The 26,253-nt window shown below is 52.6% G+C and overlaps 1 protein-coding gene across 1 annotated transcript; it reads right to left on the minus strand.

The window, feature by feature from the left end:
* Positions 1-331: 331 nt before the first annotated feature.
* On the minus strand, positions 332-25,986 carry PPP1R13L (protein phosphatase 1 regulatory subunit 13 like). The gene is made up of 13 exons (XM_058428123.1): positions 25,756-25,986; positions 19,334-19,409; positions 19,075-19,217; positions 17,560-18,073; positions 17,353-17,451; positions 17,183-17,274; positions 16,611-16,902; positions 13,187-13,851; positions 7,380-7,511; positions 7,155-7,288; positions 6,893-7,059; positions 3,828-4,027; positions 332-914 (listed from the first exon to the last, which is right to left on the minus strand). The coding sequence occupies exons 2-13, from the start codon at positions 19,386-19,388 to the stop codon at positions 876-878; spliced, it is 2,532 nt and encodes an 843-aa protein (XP_058284106.1). The 5' UTR covers positions 19,389-19,409; positions 25,756-25,986; the 3' UTR covers positions 332-875.
* Positions 25,987-26,253: the final 267 nt, after the last annotated feature.

The following is a 26,253-nucleotide window of genomic DNA, read 5'->3' on the forward strand; positions in this document are numbered from 1 at the left end:
AAGACCAGCCTTGCCACCATGGTGAAACCCCATCTCTACTGAAAGTACAAAAATTAGCCAGGTGTGGTGGCGGATGCCTGTAATCCCAGCTACTCGGGAGGCTGAGGCAGGAGAATCACTTGAACTCAGGAGGCGGAGGTTGCAGTGAGCTGAGATTGCGCTACTATTGTACCCCAGCCTGGGCAATAAAGCTAGATCAAAAAAAAAAAAAAAAGAAGAAGAAGAAGAAGAAAGGGCTACTTTCAGACTGCTTTGCCAAAAATCATAACCACAATGATGAGCACGCATTAAGTCAAAACAGAATCAAAAGAGAAGAAAGTCAATTTCTGTGCAAACTACTTTTATTTATGAGGAAAGTTTCCCTATTTTGTTTATAAACATTAAACCAGTGCTGTGTGAAGGCACTTAATTGGGGAGAGGTGGGGCAGGGATCCTGGTAGAGACCAATGTTTCCCACCCAGACCCCAAGACTGCTGGGAGAGATGGAGTCAGCGGTGACTCCCAGGAATATCCAGTGGTGTGGTCGCCCATCCCAGGCCCGGCTGGGCAGGTGGCTGGCTTGCTGGGGGATGTGATGGTGGTGGTAGGTATGGGAGGCACTTTGGACGGGATCTGATTTGGCAAAAGGAAGTGGTTTCCTGTCCCCAGTGATTTCCAGCCCCTCCCAGACCTCCCAAGGCTAAGGCAGATTCCTAAACTTAAGGCTGGGGCCCTCCTTCTCCCCTGGACTTTCGGGAGAAGAGAGAACCAGTGGCGAGGACCACCACCAGCAGGGTGAGGGGTGCAGATAAAGGCAGCAAAAAACAGAGGGACAGGTCTGGAGGGAAGGCAGGAATGCTTGTTTCTGTCGGCCTCAGAAACCTCCTTCTATCCTGCTAGACTTTACTCCTTTGAGGCTTCACCCTGGGGAACAGCTGGGGAGAGACGGGATCTTCAGACATCAGGAGCTCCCACTTCCTCATCCCACACGCAAATCCGCTGCCTGTCTCTATCCTCCCACCCCTTCCTAAGGGGACCTCTCAGCACCTCCTAAACTGCTCCAGAATCCAAGTTCTGTGTCACCTCCAAGAACCAGATGGAACCTTCCAATCAGAGCCTCCATTGATGAAATGGAATATTTCCAGTCTCTCCTAACTGCCACAAGGAGAAGCCCACCTCTCTCTAACACCTTGGTTGTCTTTTTGGGTCCCACATCCATATTTTAAAAATCTCCCCTCAGGGCCGGGCATGGTGGCTCACGCCTGTAATCCCAGCACTTTGGGAGGCCAAGGTGGGTGGATGACCTGAGCTCAGGAGTTCAAGACAAGCCTGGGCAACATGGCGAAACCCATCTCTACTAAAAATACAAAAAATTAGCTGGGTGTGGTGGTGAACGCCTGTAATCCCAGCTACTCAGGAGGCTGAGGCAGGAGAATCACTTGAATCTGGGAGGTGGAGATTGCAGTGAGCCAAGATCGCACCACTGCACTCCAGCCTGGGTGACAGAGCTGAGGCTGTGTCTCAAAAAACAAAACACACACACACACACACACACACACACACACACACACACACAAACCCACAAAATAAAAAAACTCCCCTCTCAGGAATGTAACGGAATCTTCCTTGTCTTCTCCCTTAACCCTAATAGAGAATTTTCCTCAGTTACACTATAATTTTATTAATGGATTTTTCCTCATTCTGCCCAATGCAGTGTAATAAAAGCTTCCTCTCCACCTGTTTTTGTTTGTTTGTTTGTTTGTTTGTTTGTTTGTTTTTTGAGACGGCGTCTCACTCTGTTGCCAGGCTGGAGTGCAGTGGCGCAATCTCAGCTCACTGCAACCTCTGCTTCCCAGGTTCAAGTGATTCTCCTGCCTTAGCCTCCCCAGTAGCTGGGACTACAGGCACAAAACACCATGCCCAGCTAATTTTTGTATTTTTAGCAGAGATGGGGTTTCACCATATTGGCCAGGATGGTCTCGATCTCTTGACCTCGTGATCCGCCCACCTCAGCTTCCCAAAGTGTTGGGATTACAGGCGTGAGCCACTGCGCCCAGCCTCTCCACCTGTTTTATATATATACTTTTTAAAGACAGAGTCTCACTCTGTCACCCAGGCTGGAGTGCAGTGGCACCATCAGGGCTCACTGCAGGATCAGTCTCCCAGGCTCAAGCAATTCTCCTGCATCAGTCTCCTAATTAGCTGGGATTACAGGTGCCCGCCACCACGCCTGGCTAACTTTTTTTTTTTGTATTTTTAGTAGAGATGGAGTTTCACCATGTTGGCCAGGCTGGTCCTGAACTCCTGACCTCAGGAGATCCGCCCGCCTCGGCCTCCCACAGTGCTGGGATTACAGGTGTGAGCCACCTGGCCCGGCCCTCCATTTCCTTCTCGTACATTGCTGAATCCCCGTGTCAGCCCTAGAGGTCCAGTCTTTTGCCCTCTCCCAGCCTTAATCTACAATTCTTTAACTTCACCCACCATCATTAAAATAAGATTCTTCTTCATCGCTTCCCTTGGCTAAAATGGATTATTCTTTAACCTCTCCACCAATACAATCAGGGATGACAATAAAAACATTGGATTGAGCAGAAACCAATTAAATAACTGGTAAGGCATTACCGGTGAGCACCCTACATCCTGACAGCTCTATAAAGGGCGCTTCCAGCCAAGTGCGGTGGCTCATGCCTGTAATCCCAGGACTTTGGGAGGCTGAGGCAGGCAGGTCACCTGAGGTCAGGAGTTCGAGACCAACCCGGCCAACATAATGGAAACCCTGTCTACTAAAAATGCAAAAAAAAAAAATTAGCTGTGCGTGGTGGCACGCGCCTGTCATCCCAGCTACTCTGGAGGCCAAGGAGGGAGGATCACTTGAGCCCAGGAGGCAGAGGTTGCAGTGACCCCACATCTTATCACTGCACTCCAGTCTGGGTGACAAAGTAAGACTCTATCTCAAATAAATAAATACAAATTGGCCGGAAGCGGTGGCTCATGCCTGTAATCTCAGTACTTTGGGAGACCAAGGCAGGCGGATCATTTGAGGTCAGGAGATCAAATCCAGCCTGGCCAACATGGTGAAACCCCCTCTCTACTAAAAATACAAAAAGTAGCCAGGCGTGGTGGTGGTGGGTGCCTGTAATCCCAGGCAGGAGAACTGGTTGAGCCCGGGGGGCGGAGGTTGCAGTGAGCAGAGATGGCGCCATTGCACTCCAGCTTGGGCGACAGAGCGAGACTCTGTCTCAGAAATAAATAAATAAAATAAAAAGGCCGGGCGCGGTGGCTCACGCTTGTAATCTCAGCACTTTGGGAGGCCGAGGCAGGCGGATCACGAGGTCAGGCGATCGAGACCACGGTGAAACCCCGTCTCTACTAAAAATACAAAAAATTAGCCGGGCGTGGTGGTGGGCGCCAGTAGTCCCAGCTACTCAGAGAGGCTGAGGCAGGAGAATGGCGTGAACCCGGGAAGCGGAGCTTGCAGTGAGCCGAGATTGCGCCACTGCACTCCAGCCTGGGCGACAGAGCGAGACTCCGTCTCAAAAAATAAATAAGTAAATAAATAAATAAATAAATAAATAAATAAATAAATAAATAATAAAAGCATAATATAAATTTTAAAATAAAATAAAGGGCTCTTCCTCACCTACTCCCCTAACTATAAGGGACCCTTACCCCCGACATTACTATTAAATATAAAGGACTTTTCGTCTCCTCCCCTTGAAAAATAATGAGCTTTTCTGACCTCCCTCGCCCAATATAAAGGTTTTCCCTGTCGCCTCTTCTTTTTCCTGTGGGATCCTCCTTTTCCCCAACCGTCGGGGAGATCCCCATGACATCTCCCGTGGGCTCACCCCGAAGTAGTTCCGTGGCACGTAGCCCTCCTGGCCGTGCAGCGCGGCCCACCACCAGTCGGTCTCCTCCGGCCCGTCCCTCCGCAGCACGGTGACCGACTCGCCCTCGCGGAAGGACAGCTCGTCCCCGAACTCGGCGCTGTAGTCCCAGAGAGCGTACACCGCACCGCTGTTCATCAGCCCCATACTCTGCTCAACGTCTGAAACATGCCACGGACGGGAAAGTGAGAGCCTGGCCCAGGGGGTCCAGGAACAGGGGCCACGTGGGGACCAGGACAGACCCTGGAATTTGGCGCCTGTCCCAGCAACCACCTGAAATGTGTGTGCCCATGGCTACGGATGGGAACCGGAGCTGGAGTCAGATGCCGGGACTGGCCATCTTTGAGCATTCGAGGAAATTGGGGGAGGCATACCGGTGGGCCACCCACTCCCGAGGCAGGGTCAGAGGCTCCCATTTCCTTTTTTTTTTTTTGAGACGGAGTCTCGCTCTGTCACTGCACTCGCTGGAGTGCAGTGGCGCAATCTCGGCTCACTGCAACCTCCACCTCCCGGGTTCACACCATTCTCCTGCCTCAGCCTCCCGAGTAGCTGGGACTACAGGGGCCCACCACCGTGCCCTGCTAATTTTTGATATTTTTAGTAGAGTCAGGGTTTCACCGTGTTAGCCAGGATGGTCTCGATCTCCTGACCTCGTGATCCGCCCACCTCAGCCTCCCAAAGTGCTGAGATTACAGGCGTGAGCCACCACTGCGCCCAGCTTTTTTTTTTTTTTTTTGAGGTAGAATTTCGCTCTTGTCACCCAGGCAGGAGTGCAACGGTGCGGTCTCACTGCAACCTCCGCCTCCCGAGTTCCAGCGATTCTCCTGCCTCAGCCTTCCAAGTAGCTGGGATTACAGGCGTGTGCCACCATGCCTGGCCAATTTTTGTATCTTTAGTAGAGACGGGGTTTCACAATGTCGGTCAGGCTGGTATCAAACTCCTGACCTCAAGTGATCCACCCGCCTCGGCCTCCCAAAGTGCTGGGATTACAAGAGTGAGCCACCTGGCCTGGCCCTCCATTTCCTTCTCATACATTGCTGAATCCCCGTGTCAACCCTAGAGGTCCAGTCTTTTGCCTTACCCTGGTGCTTAGCTTAAGTGGTACAGTCTCTAAGGAAGACTCACACCTTCCTTGAATGATAGGGTCCTTTAAGTTGGCTCATCTGCCTCTTTCTTCTTTTCTTTTCTTTTTTGGAGACGGAGTCTTGCTCTGTCGCCCAGGCTTGAGTGCAGTGGTGTGATTTCGGCTCACTGCAACCTCCGCCTCCCGGGTTCCAGCAATTCTCCTGCCTCAGCCTCCAGAGTAGCTGGGACTACAGGCGCACGCCGCCACACTCGGCTAAATTTTTTTGTATTTTTAGTAGAGACGGGGTTTCACCATGTTGCCCAGGCTGGTTTGGAAATCCTGAGCTCAGGCAATCCGCCCGCCTCGAGCCTCCCAAAGTGCTAGGATTACAGGCGTGAGCCACCGCGCCTGGCTTTCTTTTCTTTCTTTCTTTTGCTTTTCTTTTTTTTTTTTTTTCCAGACAAGGTCTCACTCTGCCACCCAGGCTGCGGGAGTGCAGTGGTGAGATCAAGCTCACTGCAGCCTGGAACTTCCAGATTCAAGCAATCCTCCTGCCTCAGCCTCCTCCTGATTCTTTATATTATTATTAAATATTTGGTAGGCCAGGCAGAGTAGCTCACACCTATAATCACAGCACTTTGGGAGGCCAAGGCAGGCGAATCACCTGAGGTCAGGGGTTCGAGACTAGCCTGGCCAACATGGCAAACCCCGTCTCTACTAAAATACAAAAATAAAAAAAAGTCAGCGGGACGTGGTGGCACTTGCCTGTAATCCCAGCTACTCGGGAGTCTGAGGCAAGAGAATCACTTTCACCCAGGAGGCAGAGGTTACAGTGAGCTATGGCGCCATTGCACTCCAGCCTGGGTGACATAGCAAGACTCTGTCTCAAAAAATAAATAAATAAATAAATAAATAAATAAATAAATAAATAAATACAAATATTTGTCAAGTGTGGTGGCTCACATCTGAATCTTAGCACTTTGGGAGGCCAATGTGGGCAGATTGCCCGAGCTCAAGAGTTCGGGACCAGCCTGGGCAACACCGCGAAACCCCGTCTGTCCTAAAAATTCAAAAAATTAGTCGGGCATGGTGGTGAGCACCTGTAGTCCCAGGTACTCAAGAGGCTGAGGCGGAGAATTGCTTGAATCCAGGAGGTGGAGGTTGCAGTGAGCCGAGATTGAGCCACTGCACTCCAGCCTGGGTGACAGAGTGAGACTTTGTCTCAAAAATAAATAATAATAAATAAATATTTGTAGAGACAGGGGGTCTCTACAATGTCCTGTAGCCTGACCAGGCTCACCTTTCAAATATATAACCCTCTGTCTCACCCATAAGTCCTAGGACCTGCCTCACTCCAACTCTCTGTGAAGTTCCTTGCCCACACCAAGATACAACTGGCTCCTCCAGGTGTGAAATGACCCTGTGCACAATCCCTGTGGCACAGCCTACTTCGCCCCACCCGTCGGGGAACCAGGTGATGTAGCCTGTCCACTGGAGAGATAGGGTACAGCCTTGTGTCTTCCTACAAGCCCCTTTCTGGCAGCTGTAGCCTGCTCACCTGCCAGGGGTGTGGCAATGCCTCTCCCACAAGTGGCAGAGCCCACCTGCCCAGAGCCCTATGCCAGGTAGATGGCAGGGTTGAAACGTTCAGCTCCTCACCCTTGAAGATGCGAAAGGTGAGCAGACCAATCTTCATAGCCACTCTCCTCCCCAAAGTTGTCCAGCTCGCATAGTACAGCCTCCATGTCCCCTTTTCCCTTAGGAGGGCACAGTCCCCCCACCCCCGCAAGCGGTCCATCCCTCCTCCTCCTCCTCCTCTTCCTCCTCCTCCTCCTCCGCAATCCTGCCAAGTGGTTGGTACAGGCCCCACACCCTCCTCTCCCTAGTAGGGGGTAATTGCGCCCCTCCCCGCTCTTGCGCACCCTCCAGGTACCCAGGCGCCAGCAGCCCTGCCTCGCACCTGCCAGGTAGGTGGCGCAGTCAGCATAGCCCTCGCGATAAGGGTCGCACTTCTCGAAGGCGGTGGCGCCGTCGCTGAGCGTGGTGGCGAAGATTGCAGCGCCGTGCTGCACCAGCGCCATGCAGATGACTGTGTCGTTGCACGACGCCGCGCAGTGCAAGGGTGTCCTAGGCGTGGGGGTGGGGGGTTGCGGGGAGCGATGCATGAGAGGCTGCGCGTCCGCCCACGGGGGACCCAGCCCACCGCGCGAGTCGGGGCTCACCAGCCGTGGCTGTCGGGGGAGTTGACATTGGCACCCGCGGTGATGAGAAAGTCCACGATGGAGTAGTTGGCGCCGCAGATGGCGTTGTGCAGGGCAGTGATGCCCTCCTCGTTGGGCTGGCTCGGGTCGTTCATCTGAGTGCACCGGGGGAGGGGGAAGACTCAGTCCGGCGACTGGCATCTGCTCCGCCCCCACCGCGCCCACCTCCCGCTCAGCAGCGCTCACCTCCTTAACCGCCTGCTGCACCACCTCCAGCTCCCCGGTCAGCGCCGCGTCCAGGAGCAGCACCAGAGGGTTGAGGCGCGCGCGGCGAGCCTTGCGCGGGGAGCCCGCCTTCCGCAGCACGGAGCGCATCTCCTGGGGGACAGGGCGCAGAGGTCAGCGACTTGGAGGAATTGTTAGTATATCCATGATCTAGAGTAGGAAACAGAGGTCCAGGGACTTGTGGCACCCATCTAGACAGGGGTAGAACTGGGATTCCCTCGGGATAGGGTGAGGGGGTGCCTTCGATCTCCTCCTAGGGCCTCCAGTTCCCTGCCCAATCTTGGGCCCTGAAACTTGAGAGAAAGCTGGGGGGCCATAGGATTGGTGGCAAAGTAATTCTATCAGTTCAGAACAATGATTGTGGAAGCCAGTTATTCAATTCACACAGTCTCACATTTCTTTTGTTAATAATGAATGCAATGAGACACACAAGACAAAATGTTACCAGGTGTGTTCATTCCAGATGTTTGGAATTTGAGCATTTTATTATTCCTTGTGTTTTCCTTTTCTTTCTCGCTCTTTTTTTTTTTTTTTGAGACAGAGTCTCGCTCTGTCACCCAGGCTGGAGTGCAGTGCAGTGGTGTGATCTCAGCTCACTGCAACCTCCACCCGCCAGGTTCAAGCAATTCTCCTGCCTCAGCCTCCTGAGTAGCTGGGATTACAGGCATTCGCTACCATGCCTGGCTGATTTTCATATTTTTAGTAGAGACAGGGTTTTGCCATATTGTCCAGGCTGGTCTCGAACTCCTGACCTCAGGTGATCCACTCACCTCAGCCTCCCAAAGTGCTAGGATTACAGGTGTGAGTCACTGTGCCCAGCCTCATGTGCTTTCTTATTTTTAATTTTCCTCCCATAAGATTCATTTATTCTGGGCTGGGTGAGGTGGCTCATGTCTGTAATCCTAGAACTTTGGGAGGCTGAGGTGGGAGGATCACTTGAGCCAGGAGTTCAAGAACAGCTTGGGGAATATAGTGAGACCCAGTTTCTATAAAAAATTCGCCTGATATCGTGGCTCACACCTGTGGTCCCAGCTACTTGGAAGGCTGAGGTAGGAGGATTGCTTGAATGGAAGAGAAGGAGGCTGCAGTGAGCCATGATCATGCCACTGCACTCTAGCCTGGGCAACAGAGTGAGACCCAGTCTCAAAAGAAAAAAATGCATTTATTTATTCCAAGTGTGTGAGTGCATAGCATTTGTGATTATGGTCTTTGCTGTTTCCAGAGTTTCAGTGATTTTAAGATTCCGGAATTCAGAGATCCCAACAGCCACTGAATCCAAAATTCCCAGATGCTCAGTTATTTCAAGTTTCCAGTATGTTGTGATTGCAGAAATGCTAGGTTCTGCTATTTCAAATTGCTGAGGGGCCAGGACTTTGGAATCCCAAGATTCTATGATGGAGAACTTTAATATTTTTCCATTAGAATTTCTTTTCTTTCTTTTTTTTTTTTTTGAGACGGAGTCTCGCTCTGTTGCCCAGGCTGGAGTGCAGTGGCGCAATCTCGGCTCACTGCAAGCTCCGCCTCCCGGGTTCAGGCCATTCTCCTGCCTCAGCCTGCCAAGTAGCTGGGACTATGGGTGCCTGCCACCGTGCCTGGCTATTTTGTATTTTTAGTAAAGATGGGGTTTCACCGTGTTAGCCAGGACGGCCTTGTTCTCCTGACCTCGTGATTTGCCCACTCGGCCTCCCAAAGTGCTGGGATTAAAGGTGTGAGCCACCGTGCCTGACCTAGAATTTCATTTTAAAAGACTAGAAGGAAATAGCTGGGTGCGGTGGCTCATGTGTGTAATCTCAGCACTTTGGGAGGCTGAGGAGAGTGGATCACCTGAGGTCAGGCAGTTCAAGACCAGCCTGGCCAACATGATGAAACCCCATCTCTACTAAAAATACAAAAATTAGCTGGCCGTGGTGGTGCACGCCTGTAACCCCAGCTACTCAGGAGGCCGTGGCATGAGAATCACTTGAACCTAGGAGGCAGAGTTATAGTGAGCCGAGATGGCACCATTGCACTCCAGCCTGGGCGACAGAGTGAGACTCCATCTCAAAAAAAAAAAAAAAAAAAAAAGACTAGAAGGAAATATTCAACATGTTAATGATGGTTCTCTGTGAGTGGTGTGATTTTGTCCTCTTTCTTCTATTTTTATTTATTTTCCCCAAGCTTTCTATGGTGTTGGTGTATTTCTTTATAGTGGAAAGTGTTAATTTAAAGTATAAATCTCAGCTGGGCACAGTGGCTCATGCCTCGTTGGAGACCAGCCTGGACAACATAATGAGAACTGTCTCTACAAAAAATGTTCAGCATTATCCAGGAGTGGTGGTGCATGCCTGTAGTCCCAGCCATAGGGGAGGCTGAGGCATGAGGATCAATTGAGCCCAGTAGGTGGAGGCTGCAGTGAGCCATGATCTTGCCACTGCACTCCAGCCTGGGCAACAGAGTGAGACTCTGTCTCAATAATAATAATAGTAATAATAATAACCCTCTATCACAACATATCAGTGCATGAATTTGTGATTTTATAATTCAAAATATGAGCATCTTTAATTGTCAGATTTGGTGACTTCAAGAATCGGTAATAATCAGCCCATGATACTAACTTTATAATTCTTTTTTTTTTTTTTAAGAGAAGAGATTCCTTTTATTTTATTTTGATGCAGAGTTTCTCTCTGTTGCCCAGGCTGGTGTGCAGTGGCACAATCTCGGCTCACTGCAGCCTCTGCCTCCTAAGTTCAAGCAATTCTTCTGCCTGAGCCTCCCGAGTGGCTGGGATTACAGGCACGCGCCACCAGGCCCGGCTAATTTTTGTATTTTTAGCAGAGACGGGGTTTCACCATGTTGGCCAGGCTGGTCTTCAACTCCTGACCTCAGGTGATCCACCCACCTCGGCCTCCCAAGGTGCTGGGATTACAGGCATGAGCCACCGTGCCTGGCCTAACTTTATAATTCTAAGATCCTGTTCAAACCTTTAAATGCTCTAGGACTCTAAAATGTTACTATTCTAAGACGGTGACACTAGCGTTTGATTCTTACATTTTATGATTTTTTAAGTTTCTCTGTGGCCAGGACTCTGTGATTCTACAATGGGACGCTGAACCATTTCAACATGCTATTATTCATCCCCTCTTGATTTCAAAATCCTGAGCCTCAAGGTTCGTTGCCTTTACTCTCAGGAGGGCCTGGGAATAGGCATTTTGAGGGGTCCACCTGACCCCTACTTCTCTGAGAAGTGATCTCTTCCCTCTGTCTACCCACATGGAGTGTTCAAGACTGTTCCATGTGGCTACAACCCTCTTCCCAGTCAAGATGCAGGGACCAATATCAGCAGGAGACCATCCCCTGGTCCAGTGGTGACAACAGTAAGAGCAGTTAACAGTTATGTGCCAGGTATTATGCTAAGCACTACATTAATGTATTTAATCTTGGCTGGGTGTGGTGGCTCACACCTGTAATCCTAGCACTTTGGGAGGCCAGGGCGGGCAGATCACTTGAGGTCAGGAGTTCAAGACCAACCTAGCCAACATGATGAAACCCCATCTCTACCAAAAATACAAAAATTAGCCAAGCATGGTGGCATATGCCTGTAATCCCAGCTACTTGGGAGACTGACGCAGGAGAATCGCTTTAAGCCAGGAGATGGAGTCCTGCACCCAGCCGAGACTCACTTTTTATTTATTTATTTATTTATTTATTTTTATTTTATTTTTTCTGTGACGAAATTTTGCTCTGTCGCCCAGGCTGGAGTGCAGTGGCGCGATCTCGGCTCACCGCAAGCTCCGCCTCACGGGTTCACACCGTTCTCCTGCCTCAGCCTCTGGAGTAGCTGGGACTACAGGCACCCACCACCACGCCTGGCTAATTTTTTGTATTTTTAGTAGAGATGGGGTTTCACCATGTTAGCCACGATGGTCACGATCTCCTGACCTCGTGATCCGCCTGCCTCGGCCTCCCAAAATGCTGGGATTACAGGCGTGAACCACCACGCCCGGCCTATTTATTTATTTATTTAGAGATGGAGTCTTGCTCTGTCGCCCAGGCTGGAGTGCAGTGGTGCAGTCTCTGCTCACTGCAACCTCCGCCTTGCGGGTTTAAGCAATTCTCTCGCCTCAGCCTCCTGAGTAGCTGGGATTGGAATGAGAACACCATTTCTCCTGTTGTCCTTCCCAGCTTCTCCCCCACCTCCCCTTTTCCCTAGTTTATAAGACAGGAAAAAAAGGGAGAAAGCAAAAAGGGAGAAAGCAAAAAGATAAATAGCTAGACGACCTTGGCGCCACCACCCAGCCCTGGTGGTTAAAATAATAATAATAATATTAACCCCTGACCAAAATACTGGTATTATCTGTAAATTCCAGGCATTGTATGAGAAAGCACTGTAAAACTTTTTCTTCTGTTAGCTGATGTATGTAGCCCCCAGTCACGTTCCTCACGCTTACTTGATCTATCATGACCCTTTCACGTGGACCCCTTAGCGTTGTAAGCCCTTAAAAGGGCTAGGAATTTCTTTCTCGGGGAGCTCGGCTCTTAAGACGCGAGTCTGCCGACGCTCCCGGCCGAATAAAAGCCTCTTCCTTCTTTAATCCGGTGTCTGAGGAGTTTTGTCTGTGGTTCATCCTGCTACAGGATTACAGGCATGCGCCACCGCTCCGGGCTAATTTTTGTATTTTTTTTAGGAGAGACAGGGTTTCACCATGTTGGTCAGGCTGGACTTGAACCTCTGACCTCGTGATCCACCCACCTCGGCCTCCCAAAGTGCTGGGATTACAGGCGTGACCCACCGCGCCCGGCCGAGACTCACTATTTTATAAGAGGAGAGAGCAAAGCCAGGCACAGTGGCACACAGGCACCTTGGGAGGCTGAGGCAGGTGGATCATTTGAGGTCAGGAGTTTGAGACCAGCCTGGCCAACATGGTGAAACCTCATCTCTACTAAAAATACAAAAATTAGCCAGGAGTGGTGGCACACACTTATAATCCCAGCTACTTGGGAAGCTAAAGCGGGAGGATGGTTTGAACCTGGGAGGTGGAGGTTGCAGTGAGCCAAGGTCAAGCCACTGCACTCCAGCCTGAGTGATGGAGCAAGACTCTGCCTGGAAAAAAAAAAAAAAAATAGAGGAGAGAGCAGAGCAGACACAAGAGACACAGAGACAGAGGGAGAGAAGAGAGGGTGACTGTTTTGATTCAGGTAAGGCTTCTCAGTCCCAGAATGAACCCACTGTTGTGCCAAGACTCAGTCATGTCCAGGTGTAAGACTCGAGATTGCTGAAGGAATGCCTGGGGCAGGGCACAGGCGCAGGTTATTGGAGAGAAGGAGCAGAGAACATCTCCATGTGGCCAAGACTCCCAGATGGCCCTCTATACTCACACACAGCTATCCTAAAGACTACATTTCCCAGCCTCCCATTGCAATGAGGCTCCTGGCCAGTGGGAACAGGCAGAGTGATGTGTGGAACTCCCAGGTTCTGCCTGAAACAGGAAAGGGCACTTTCTCTTCTTCCTTCTCTCTTCCTGGCTGGAGGGCAGACTTGGTGACAGCCATCTAAGACCATGAGGGCAGGCTTACCCCCGCCCCGGATGGGTGGCAGAGCCCTAGGTAGATAGAACCTGGGTCCTGACTCCAGTGAGCTGCCTACAGTCCTGGGCTGCAAACTCTTGGACTTCTACTCAAAAGAGAAGAAAACTTCGATCTCATCTAAGCCACTGCATTTGGAGGGCTCTTTGCTACAGCTCCTGGATCCATGTAGCAAACATACCCCGGTTTCCTCCTGTGTTACTTACCATGCTCTGCGGCTGCTCTGGTGGGCTGCTCTGGGATGGGGCCGGGGGTGGAATGGGAGCTGGTGGGGCAGGAGCAGGGGGCCCTGCCCTGGCCTCAGATCCCTCAGTGATGGGGGACAGCTCTGGCTCCGGCCCCCCGGGCCCTGGCCCCCCATGACGATGGAAGAGGCGGCTGATGATCTGCTGGTACTGTTTCTTGTGGGTAGGGGGCAGGGCCACAGCAGGGGCCTGCTCCATGGAGCCCCTGCGTTTGAGGGGCCGGGGAATTTCCGCCAGCACCCGTGCCACCTCCTCCAGCTCAGGCACTGACTGTGCCTCCGGTGGCAGTGCTGGCTGCAGCCTCGTGGGGCTGAGAGGCCTTGCTACAGTGCCTTCATCCACATCGCCAGCCTCCAGCACTGGTGTCAGCAGCCCCTCTATCTCCGGCTCAGGCTCCAGCTCGGTGGGGGGTTTGGGGGGTCCTAGCCAGAACAAGAGCCCATCAGAGGACAGGTCCCCAGGAGACACCCAAGACTCCCGCTCCACAACTTCCAGGACATACAACCAGCACATGATTTTCTGTGTGACCTCAGGGAAGTTCCTTGCCCTCTCTGGGCTACACTTTCCTTGGGCTGCGAATAATATACAATTATGATGCCTCCCATTTATTGAGCAGTTATATGTGCCTGGCACTTTACATGCCTACCTTATTGTAATCTCACCAGTGCCTTGTGAGGTAGATACACTGCCATCTCCACATTTCCGAAAGGGAATCTGGGCCTCAGAGAGGACAAATCAGTTGCCCAAAGCCATGCAGTTGGGACTTGAACTCAGTTCTGACTGACTCTAGAATCTACTACCAACCGTGATAGATGTAACTTTCTGAGATCCTAAGAATTTCCTCTCCTAACATCTCAGGCAGAAAACTCCAGCAGGAAGTAGAATCCTGGTGTTTAATGATTTCTTCTCTGTCTTACTCATTCTGGCAGTAAAGCAGGTGGAAATAAAAACATGCATTATTGGCTGAGTTGAGTGGCTCACACCTGTAATCCCAGAACTTTGGGAGGCCGAGGCAGGCAGATCTCTTGAGATCAGGAGTTTGAGACCAGGCTGGCCAACATGGTAAAACCCTGTCTCTACTAAAAATACAAAAAAAAAAAAAATTAACTGGGTGTGGTGGCACATGCCTGTAATCCCAGCTGCTTGGGAGGCTGAGGCACAGGAATCACTTGAACCCAGGAGGCAGAGGTTGCAGTGAGCCAAGATTGCACCACTGCACTCCAGCCTGGGCAAAAGAGTGAGATTCTATCTCAAAAAATATATATATATATACACACACACACAAACACACATTATATATATAATGTATATATATTTTTATATAGTATGTATATACATATAAATAATACACACACACACACACACACACACACACACACACACACACACACACGGCTGGGCATGGTGGCTCATGCCTGTAATCCCAGCACTTTGGGCGGCTGAGGTGCGTGGATCACCTAAGGTCAGGAGTTTAAGACCAGCCTGGACAACATGGTAAAACCCCGTCTCTACTAAAAATACAAAAAATTAGTTGAGTGTGGTGGTGCACGCCTGTAATCCCAGCTACTTGGGAAGCTGAGGTAGGAGAATCGCTTGAACCTGGGTGGTGTAGGATGCAGTGAGCTGAAACCTCACCACTGCATTCCAGCCTGGGCAAGAAGAGTGAAACTCCATCTTGGCTGGGCACGGTGCCTCACGCCTGTAATCCCAGCACTTTGGGAGGCCGAGGCGGGCAGATCATGAGGTCAGGAGATCGAGACCATCCTGGCTAACATGATGAAACCCCGTCTCTACTAGAAATACAAAAATTAGCTGGGGGTGGTAGTGGGCGCCTGTAGTCCCAGCTACTCGGGAGGCTGAGGCAGGAGAATGGCATGAACCCGGGAGGCAGAGCTTGCAGTGAGCAAGTGCCACTGAACTCCAAACTGGGAGAAAGAGCAAGACTCTGTCTCAAAAAAAAAAAAAAAAAGAGTGAAACTCTGTCTCAAAAATAAATAAATAAATAAACCCAAACACACACACACACATATGCGTTATTTCATTGAATCCCCATCACAGTTCCATAGGGTAGATATTATTAATCTCTCTTCACAGAGTTTCAGACAAGTAATTTATCCTCAGTCACACAGCAAGTCAGCAGTGAAGAGAGACTCAAGCCCATCTGCTTAACTCACTGATCTCACACCTCAAAATATTAATAAATTATTATAACTAATATGGTAGTTATTTATTTGAGACTAGGTCTCACTCTGTCACCCAGGCTGGAGTGCAGTGGCGCTATCACAGCTCACTGCAGCCTAGGTCTCCCAGGCTCAAACGATCCTCCCACCTCAGCATCCTGAGTAGCTGGGACTACAGGCGACCACTACCAGGCCCGGCAGATTTTTTTGTACTTTTATTTTTAGTAAAGGCTATTTTAGTTTCACTATGTTGCCCAGGCTAGTCTTGAACTCCAGAGCTCAAGCAATCCTATATCTGCATTAGCCCACCAAAGTGCTCGGATTACAAGGGTGAGCCAGGGTGCCTGACTAATATGGTAGCTATTGATAAATTACTATGTATCAGATCCTATTTATTTATTTATTTTTGAGACAGAGTCTCACTCTGTCACCTGTGCTGGAGTGCAGTGGCAGGCACGATCTTGGCTCACTGCAACCTCCACCTCTCTGGCTCAAGCTGAGTAGCTAGGACTACAGTGGTGAGCCACCATGCCGAGCTAATTTTTTATTTTTTATTTTTTTATTTTTGATACAGATGGGATTTCATCATGTTGTCCAGGCTGGTCTTGAACTCCTGACCTCAAGTGATCTGCCCACCTCGGCCTCCCAAAGTGCTGGGATTACAAGTGTGAGCAACTGCACCTGGCTCATCAGGTGCTGTTTTAAAGGCTTTATATGAATTTAATAACATATGTCAATAAGATAGATTCTATCATTATTTGCCTTTTTTTTTTTTTTTTTTTTTTAAACAGAGTCTCTCTCTGTTGCCCAGGGTGGAGTGCAGTGGCACAATCTTGGCTCACTGCAATCTCCGCTTCCCGGGTCCAAGTGATTCTCCTGCCTCAGCATCCCGAGTAGCTGGGACTACAGGCACCCGCCACCGCGCCTGGCTAATTTTTTTATTTTTAGTAGAGATGGGGTTTCATATTGGTCTCGAACTTCTGACTTCGTGATCTGCCTGCCTCGGCCTCCCAAAGTGCTGGGATTACAGGCATGAGCCACCGTGCCCAGCCCATTATTTCCCTTTTACACTCAAGAAAATTGAGGCCCAGTGAGGTTAAGTGACTTGCCCAAGGTCACACAGTGTGGAACCGGGCAGTCTGGCTTCAGGGTCCACACTTAACCTTTGAGCTATCCCTGGCTCCTACCCAAATTCCCACACTCACCGAAGAGGGGGGACCCAGGGAGCATGGCGCGGCTGGCCCCGTGCTCCCAGAAGGCGTTCTGCAGCTTGAAAATCATGCTGAGGGGGATGGGACGCTGGCGCGGGGCCCCGCGGGGCTGGGGGCTGGAGGGGGGCATGGGGATGCGGCTGACGGGCTGCCAGCTGCGAGGCAAAGTGCCCGACGGCCCCGCGGAGCCCAGCGAGCGCCGGTAGCTGCCCGCGTCTGAACGCCGGTCGCTGGCCAGAGGAGAGACCTTGTAATTGCGCGGCAGGGTGGCGCTGGTGAGGTTGTCCTGGGGAAGAGGGAAGGGAGAAGGGGATCGGGTGAGAGAGGGAAGGTGGAGGGGAGGTAAAGACAAAGGACGAGAAGGGAGAGGAGGTGAGGGAAGCCCTGGGAGTGAGGGAGAAAAAGGGTGAGGAAGGGGCAGAAACCCAGCGCAGTGAAGGGAGAGCGTGGGAAAGGGCGCCGACACCCAGATCGCAGCCCCGAGGGGGAGACTGTCCTTGACCCCGCTCCCCGACCCCGCTCCTCGACCTTCCCCAGCCTCTCCTCCCCAGGCGTCGCCTCCTCACCTTGCCGGTGCCTCCCAGTCCATCCAGGCTGCTCTCCCTCCAAGGCAACAGCTGCAGGCTCGGCGAGGCAGGCCGCGCGAAGACGTCCAGGCCTGCGGGGCGGGAATCGTTAGGGTCTGTGGGGCTGCCTCTCCTCCGGGTCCTCCACTCCCCGGGCCTCCACCACTCACGTTCATAGCTCGCTGTCTGCGAAGGCTTCTTCTCGTACGCCACGTCCAGGTCAGACTCGTTCCAGGCTTTCGGGGGCCGTCGGCGCAGCGTCAGGTCGTCTGGGGAGAAGTTTCCAGTGAGAATGAGACGGGAGGGGTGGCGAGCCCGGGATCCCGCCCGCTTTGACCCCGCGAGTCAAAGGCCCCGCGAGGGGCCCCTGGGTTCACCTTGCGCGCGCAGAGGCGGGGCGAAGGCGCTACCGCCCGAGCCTAGCAGGGAGCTCCCGAAGGCGGACGCCGGCGCGTCGTAGGCTGTGGCAGGGGGACGCGGTGACGGCCCGCGCTCGGGAAAGAAGGCCTGGGGCCCCTCCGCCAGGGGGCTGCCGCGGGGGGACCCTGCGCGGCCCAGGAAGTCGAAAGGCGTGGGGGGACCCTGCTGGCGGAGCGGGCCTGGCCCGGGCCGTGGGGAGGGCGCACGGCCGAGGGAGCTGCCTGCGCCATCGAAGGCGCGGGGCCGGGGCGAGGTCGCGCGGTCCAGGCTGCCGTAGGCGTCCGGCTGCAGGTAGACCGGGGTGCGCGGCGACGACGGCCGGCCCTTGGGCGACAGCGGGCTGTAGGGGTGCAGGGTTGGAGCACTCTCTGATCGTCCGAACGGGGTGTCTGCGCCGTCGGTGGTCGCCTTCCGGGGGGACCCTCGGCTGCCGAAGGGCTCAGGGATCGAGCTGGAGCTGTACCGGGGCGGCTGTGGGGAGGCCAGGGCATTGAGGGATGGATCAAAGGAGACATTAGTGGAAGGGTTGGTGCGTGTGCGGGGGCGGGGGTGTCGAGAGATCACTGGAGGTCAACCCAGAGGAGGCCGACCGGCCATGGAAATTCAGGCACAGAGAGCCCAGGTGAGGAGTGGTGGGGAGACAGCCCTTAATCAGGACTGTGGCTAGCCCATTACTCTATGTCACCTTTATGCCGCTTAGGTAAACGCCTCTTTCCTTCCGAGGGTCCCGTTAGATGTCCACTTCCACTGATCCCCTCTTTTCTTTTTTTCTTTCTTTTCTTTCTTTCTCTCTCTCCTTTCTTTCTTTCTTTCCTTTCTTTCTCTCTCTCCTTTCTTTCTTTCTTTCCTTTCTTTCTGTCTTTCTTTCCTCTCTTTCTCTCTCCTTCCTCTCTCCTTCCCTCCCTCCCTGCTTGCTTGCTTTTTCTTTCTTTCTTTCTTTCTTTCTTTCTTTCTTTCTTTCTTTCTTTTTCTTTCTTCTTTCTTTTCTATCTCGGCTCATTGCAGCCTCAACATCCCTGGCTTAGTGTGATCCTCCTACCTCAGCCTCCCAAGTAGCTGGGATTACAGGTATGCACCACCACACCTGGCTAACTTTTGTATTTTTAGTAAAGCCAGGGTTTCACCATGTTAGCCAGGCTGGTCTTAAACTCCTGACCTCAAGTGATCCGCCTGCCTCTGAAAGTGTTGAGATTACAGGCGTGAGCCACCATGCCCAGCCAGATTTTTAAAAAATCATGTGTAGAGGCTGGTCTCAAACTCTTAGGCTCAAGCAATTCTCTCGCCTCGCCTTCCAAAGTGCTGGGATTCCAGGTCTGAGCCATCACGCCTGGCCTGGTCCCCTTTTTTCAAGTTCCCTTGAAGAGCCCACAACCTGCATAACTATATGGGGCAATCTTGCCTGAAATCCAGGCCTCTGGTCTGGACTGTGGCGAGAGGCTGGCTTTGGCGATCAAGGTGGGAACCAGGCTTACCCTAGAAGGGGGTCCGGCCTGCGGGCCAGGAGGCGCGGGAGAGTCTGACCACAGCGACTCCAGCTGCTTGGTCAGTTCATCCACCTTGGCCGCCGCCGTGTCCAGCTCCATCTGCTTCAGATCCATGTGTTTCATGGCCAGCGCTGGGGAGGCGGGAGTGGAGGTAAGGACCCGGCCTCCTGGCAGGGGCCGGCCTCAGCACCCCCCGCCCGCTGCCGAGGGCCCCGCCTCACCAGCGCCGCCCCCTACTCCAGCTTACACTGGAAGTTCATGTCCAGAAAGTCCCGCGCGCTCTGAAATGCCTCGCTGTCCATGGTGCCGGCCGGAGCGGGCGCCTGCATGGTGAGGAGGGAGGGAGCCGGCTAAGACCCCGCCCCTCTAGACCCCGCCCTCAGGGAGTCAGACGCCGTCAGGAGCGGGACAACGCCTCAACTCAGTTCCTTCCCCTGGAAGCCCTTTACCCTTTCCCCTCCCCAGTTGGGAAATGCCAACTCCTCCAAAGCCAAGTCCATGCGCCACGGAGAAGTCCAAACCCAGTCTAAAGGCTCCGGAATTCACTTTCTCTTTCTTTCTTTCTTTTTTTGTGTGAGACGGAGTCTCGCTCTGTCGCCCAGGCTGGAGTGCAATGACGCGATCTTGGCTCACTGCAACCTCCGCCTCCCCGGTTCAAGCAAATCTGCCTAGCTGGGACTACAAGCGCGCGCCATTATGCCCGGCTAATTTTTGTAGTTCTGGGATTACAGGAGTAAGTCTCCGCGCCCGGCCGTGTCCATCTCTTTATCTCAGTCCTAAGAAGACCTGAATCACTCCTTGAACAATTATCTATTGATTACCTACAATGTGTCGGTAAACATAGGATGGAATAATCATGAATTACTGAATGTTTACTAGGGACCAGGACGCACTGTGCTAGATCCTGTTTTTGTTTGTTTGTTTGTTTTTGAGACGGAGTCTCGCATTTTCGCCCAGGCTGGAGTGCAGTAGCGCGATCTCAGCTCACTGCAAGCTCCGCCTCCCGGGTTCACGCCATTCTCCTGTCTCAGCCTCCCGAGTAGTTGGGGCTACAGGCGCCTGCCACCATGCCTGGCTAAATTTTTGTATTTTTAGTAGAGACGGGGTTTCACCGGGTTAGCCAGGATGGTCTCGATCTCCTGACCTCGTGATCCATCCACCTCGGCCTCCCAAAGTGCTGGGATTACAGGCGTGAGCCACCGCGCCTGGCCTTGTTTTTGTTTTTTTAATAATAATTCTGCTGTCTGCTGTGTACTAGAACCCGTGCCTACTGCTTGAGGTATAATGTAGTAAATGTAGTAATAACAACCCCCGGACGTGGTGGCTCACGCCTGTAATCCCAGCACTTTGGGAGGCCGAGGCAGGCGGATCACGAGGTCAGGAGAGCAAGACCATCCTGGCTAACATGGTGAAACCCCGTCTCTACTAAAAACACAAAAAATTAGCCGGGCGTGGTGACGGACACCTGTAGCCCCAGCTACTCGGGAGGCTGAGGCAGGAGAACGGCGTGAATCCAGGAAGTGGAGCTTGAACTGAGCGGAGATCGCGCCACTGCACTCTAGCCTGGGCGACAGTGCGAGACTCCGTCTAAATAAATAAATAAATAAATAAATAAATAAATAAGAAGTATGTTTAAAACAACAACAACAATAACCAGCCAGGCGTGGTGATACACTCCTGTAACCCGAGCACTTTGGGAGGCTGAGGTGGATGGATCGCTTGAAGCCAGGAGTTCGAGACCAGCCTGGCCAATATGGTAAAACCCCATCTCTACAAAAAAATACAAAAGTTAGCTGGGCATGGTGGCATGTGCCTGTATTCCCAGCTACTCAGGAGGCTGAGGCACAAAGCTCACTTGAACCTGGGAGGCACAGGTTGCAGTGAGCATAGATTGTGTCACTGCACTGCAGCTTCGGTGACAGAGCAAGGCTCTATTTAAAAAAAAAAAAAATTAATTGAGGGGCCACTCCATTCTAGAGTGGTGAGAAATGCCGTGCACTGAAAGCTTCATTCGATGGTCAAAACCACCCTAGCAGGCAAGAAAGCATGGCTCAGAAACATATGTTCAAGGTCACCCTGCAAGAAGTCAGTAGTAATGGGTTTCACACCCACATCTAACTTATTCTGGGTCATTTCCACCAGATTAGAGGGGTCCCAGAGGGAAGCGACTGCTCAGCTTCCTCTCCCTAGGGTCCCCGTTCAGTGGAGGTCTGGCTCTCACTGACCCATTGTTAGCAAGAGGAACAGGGAGGTGGCCAGGGGTGGAGGGGTAGCTGTGGTCACTGGCCCAGTGGGAGGGAGCTAGGCCACTAGGAACCGGTCAGGCCAGCACCATCCCTATCCCCATGCTAGCCACCACACCCACCAGCTCTGCCACCTCCCTGCTGCATCGACCGCTTAGCTCTGGCGGTATAGGCAGCAGGGCAGGCTGGGGCATGCTGATACCCGCCTCTGTCTGGGAAGTCGAAGGAACAGAACCTGTTCAGGCTGGTGGCTCATTTGGATGAACAGGGAGTGTGTGACCTTCGGTGTTGAGTCCTCTCCACTCCCTGGGCCTCAGTCTCCCCAACAGTCAAAGAAGAAGGCAAATCACCTTTTTTTTTTTTTTTTTTTTGAGATAGGGTCTCGCTCTGTAATCCAGGCTGCAATTGTGACTCACTGCAGCCTCTCGACCTCCCAGCTCAAGTGATCCTCTCACCTCAGCCTCCTGAGTAGCTGAGACTGTAGGTATAGGCTCGTGCCACCACACCCAGATAATTTTTAAAAAAAATTTTGTACGCTTTGGGAGGCCGAGGCGGGCAGATCACGACGTCAGGAGATCGAGACCATCCTGGCTAACATGGTGAAACCCTGTCTCTGCTAAAAAATACAAAAAAATTAGCTGGGCATGGTGGCGGGCGCCTGTATTCCCAGCTACTCGGGAGGCTGAGGCAGGAGAACGGCGGGAACCAGGGAGGCGGAGCTTGCAGTGAGCCGAGATCACGCCACTGCACTCCAGCCTCAGAGACAGAGCGAGACTCCGTCCCACCCAAAAAAAAAAAAAATTTGTAGAGACAGGGGTCTCGCTTTGTTGCTCAGGCTGGTTTTGAACTTCTGGGCTCAAGCAATCCTCCCACCTCGGCCTCCCAAAGTGCTGAGATTACAGGCATGAGCCACCACACCTGGCCAAACCAGCTATTCTGAAAGGCCCCTTTACTCTCTATGAGCCCTAGACTTTGAAACTGTAAGGACCTTAGGATTGTAACCAAAGTTCTGCAGCGCCTAAACCCCTCAGCTAAAGAGCCTATTGTTGGAAAGTTCTGAGTCCAAGATTCTATCTTTGGAACATTCTAGAATTCTCCAATTTGTCTAACCCAGAACTCTGAGTCTTTCTGTACCACATTCTACCTAATCCAGGATTGCACTGCTCTGGAAGTCTAGATGGATGGTATAGTGGGGCTGGCAAAAGCACGAGTAAGAAGTCAGACTTCAAAAATTCAAATCTAAGGGCCGGGCATGGTAGCTTCCGCCTGTAATCCTTGCACTTTGGGAGGCCGAGGTGGGAGGATCACTTGAGGCCAGGAGTTCAAGACCAACCTGGCCAACACAACGAGACCCCATTTCTTAAAAAAAAAAAATCAAATCATCAAATCTGGCAGCACCACCGTCCAACCCTGACCATAGCACCTCAGTTTCCTGATCTGTAAAATGGGGATAAAAGTTCACCTCACAGGACTATTGTAAGAATCCACCTGGTCAGAAGGTACAGGAGGAATTCAGGGCTCTGAGAATTGAGGCCTTAGGAAGAAGAGACTACAGGAATCAAAATTCGGGCATTTAGAATTTCAGAGATACACAAACAATATTTTGTTAACTGTTAAAATAGATAAATGAGCAAGTCTGTGCAGCCTCCAATGCCAGCTGTAAGTGACTCTTTTTTTTTTTTTCTTTTGGTAGAGATTTAGTCTCTCTTGCGCCTGTGCTTAGGCTGGTCTCGAACTCCTGGCCTCATGGGATCCTCCCCGGCTCGATCTCCCAAAGTATTGGGATTACAGGTGTGAGCCACGGCGCCATCATCCCCAAATTTCCAAGATTCTCAGATTCCATGCTGACATTCTCTGGCTCTAAGGAAATGCCAACCCTGGGTGTGGGGCTGTCGCAGGGACAGGCGGTGGGGACGTCGGAGCCACCAGGGGGCGGTCACGCCCGGACCCCCGCCAGGAGGGCGGACTGCGCCTGAGCTCAGTCCCGGGGAATGCGCAGCGGGCCCGGGCAGGTGCTGTACATCCCGCGGCAAGGGAGCGGGGCCGGGCTGGGTACAAGGGCGGGGCGCGGGGGTGGCGCGGGCCGTGTGTCTGTTCCCAGGCCTCTGTCCCTGACCTCCGCCTCCGAATCCTCTCCCATGTGCTCCCCTCCAGCTCTAGTTCCGAGCTCTCCCGCGGGCTCTGGTCCAGCCGCAGGTACTCTCCCCTGGGCTCCTCTCTCCGCTCCACCCCTGGCTCTCCTTCCCTGGCCTCCTATGCACCCCAGCCAGGTTCTTTAGGGCTAAGGATCCTGTGGACTTCCTGGAGGAGTCATCTTCAGTAGGAACCGGGTCAGAGAGCCAGACTGAGCTGGGAACACCCAGGCTGGACTCCTACAGCCCTGTCGGGTCACACTGAATCTGGGAGAGGCTCCACTGTCTCTGGGACTCGGTTTCCTCCTTTGTGGACGTCTATGGAATGGGCTAGGGCCTTTCTTGCTCTAAGCCTTCACTTGGGCTTGTTATTTAGCTTCTCTGTGCCTGTTTCCTCATGTGGACCATGGGAAGAATTAATACCTTCACCTCAAAGGGGTGTGAGGATTGAGTGACATAATTTATAAGCCGTGATTAGAACAATGCAGTGCGCGAAATAAAGTTCACACATACAGGATTCATAATTACCAGATGTCCTTGGCTGTTCATTATAATAACACAGGGTCTGGCAACAGAGTGAGGGGTCAAGACTCAATGTAATTTTTTTTTTCCCCTAAAAGGGCCCTTTCAACTCTTTCTGAGATCATACAAGCTCTGAGTTTTGACACCCAGGGTCTCAACTTCCTGAGCCCTTGCCGCTCACAGTCCTAAATTTCCCCTGTACATTCCTGAGTCTGGCCAGTGATCACCCTCAGTCACTTAGGGACCGGGGTGCTGGGAGAGCCCTGGAAGATTCCAGACAGAGGCTGGCAAAAGCCCAGGGTGTGGGCAATATCCACTCTCCAGCCTCCGTTTCTTCACTCGTAATGAGGAGTCCTTCCCTGGGGTAGCAAACCTTATTCAAAGGGAGACCTCTCAGTCACCCAAGACTCCTCTAGACAATGCGAGCTTTCCTACCTACCTACCTACCAGCTCTGAGCTTGGCACACCCAGAGCCCTGTCTTGGCAGCCACGGTTATTATTTTTAATTTCATTTCAGGCTATCATCAAATGCCCTTCAAGCCCAGACATTGGGAAACACCCCTCTCTCATCAGATGCCCGCCTCCCCCATTCTGTTTTTAATCCCCCTTCTTAGGACGCATGGGGGTGGAGAGAACGGGGAGATAGACAGAGGGAGGTGCCTGGTCCTGCCCTCCCCCAGCCTCAAGGACAGACAGACACCTCCAGAATTAGCCTCTGTCCCTCCCTTATCTCCCACAATACCTCAGGTCAGACAGATGGGCGTGGAGGTGACATTTCTCACCTCAGGGTCAGGGCAAGGAGCCCTGAGGCAGAAGGTTAGTCAGAAAATCTGGCGGGGGCGGATGGAATCCCGTCCCCCAGAGAGCTGCAGAAGGAGGAGGCAGAATCCTGACCCCACAAACTCTACTGCCTGTGTGAGCTCCAAGCCTCAGTTTACCCCTTCCTCTCCGTGTAATGGTTAAATGCCCGACTATGCAAACCTCCCAGAATCCAATAGCCGCTTTCCGGAATTCTGCCCTGGGTTCTAGAACTACCTCTGCAAACCTAGCTGTCTCCCACCCCATAAGGCAATAGGGGAGCCCACCTCCGCCAGGGGGTGCCCTAGGGCGGATGTCCCTTCTCTGGTTAGGCAGGTCTGACGCCCAGGTTAATGACATGTTGGGTTCGCTCAGCGGCACAGAGGAGGTTGGAGATCTGCCTCGGTGTTTTCTCTCCTCCCCCGCCCCCATCCCCGAGCCGAAAAGTCGGGGGAGAACCGGGACACAGCCTCCGGAGGGACCCCGGGTACCTGTCCTGCTCCACTTCAGGAACCCAGGCTCCACTATCCCTGCCCCACCCTTAATTCTGCTGAGAGACCTAGAAGATCGGTCGAGACAGCAGCTTGAGGGTGGCAGGGTGGTCACCCATTCCACCCTGAGCCCCACCAGTCTGAGCCTCTCATTTCTGACCAACACTCGGGGATTCGAACCCCTATACTACCCAAAGACTCGGCTTCCTAGAGCCCCCCAGTTCGAGGGACTCAGGAATTCCAGCTCCAACGTCTCCCCGGGATGAAGGGGTCGAATCCCTCCATTCCAAAAATTCAGGCATCCGAATCCGCTTTCCTTCCCTCCAGTAAAACAAGCCTCGGAGTTTCCTTCTAAGGATCCAGGTGTCGGCGCGCCCCAAATTCCGCCCTGGGACCTGGCGTCCGAGTCCCCTCCCAATCTTCCCAGGGACGCGGGTGTTGGGCTTTTTCAGAGCCTCTGGTCCCCAGGAGGGTGAAACTCACGGATCCGGGCAGATCCTGGCACCGGGGGGCTTCCTCCGGCTCGGGCTCCAGCTTCGGGGAGCGGAGAACGGGGCGGGGCAGGAGCTGAGAACAGGTTAGACGACGTGACTTGGGCTGGAGGCGGGTCCCGGAGGGGAGGGGGAGCCGAGGTCGCCTCGAGCACCTTGGGACTTGTAGTCCCGGAGAGACAGGACGTAGCCCGAGACGATCCCATTTGGATTCACCCAGAGTCCATTTCACAGACAGGAAGGGCGAGGCCCAGAAGCCGAGAGCGACCTGGCCAGGGAGATACAGAAGAGCCGAGACGCCTGCCTAGCTGTGGCTAGAGACTGACTCCTGAGCCCTTGCCCTTCAGGCGCAGTTTCCCCTTTCCTGATCAGTATCCCCCAGGGTCCCTGAGCCCGAATCTCCCCGTCGATAAAAAGTGCGGGTTGGATTTTTAAAGGATGTTCCTGCAAGAGTTCAAAATCTTAGTTTGGACTACAACCCCCAGCAGCC

Source organism: Hylobates moloch, unplaced genomic scaffold (assembly GCF_009828535.3).
Source record: "Hylobates moloch isolate HMO894 unplaced genomic scaffold, HMol_V3 SCAFFOLD_15, whole genome shotgun sequence".
NCBI classification, from domain to species: Eukaryota; Metazoa; Chordata; class Mammalia; order Primates; family Hylobatidae; genus Hylobates; species Hylobates moloch.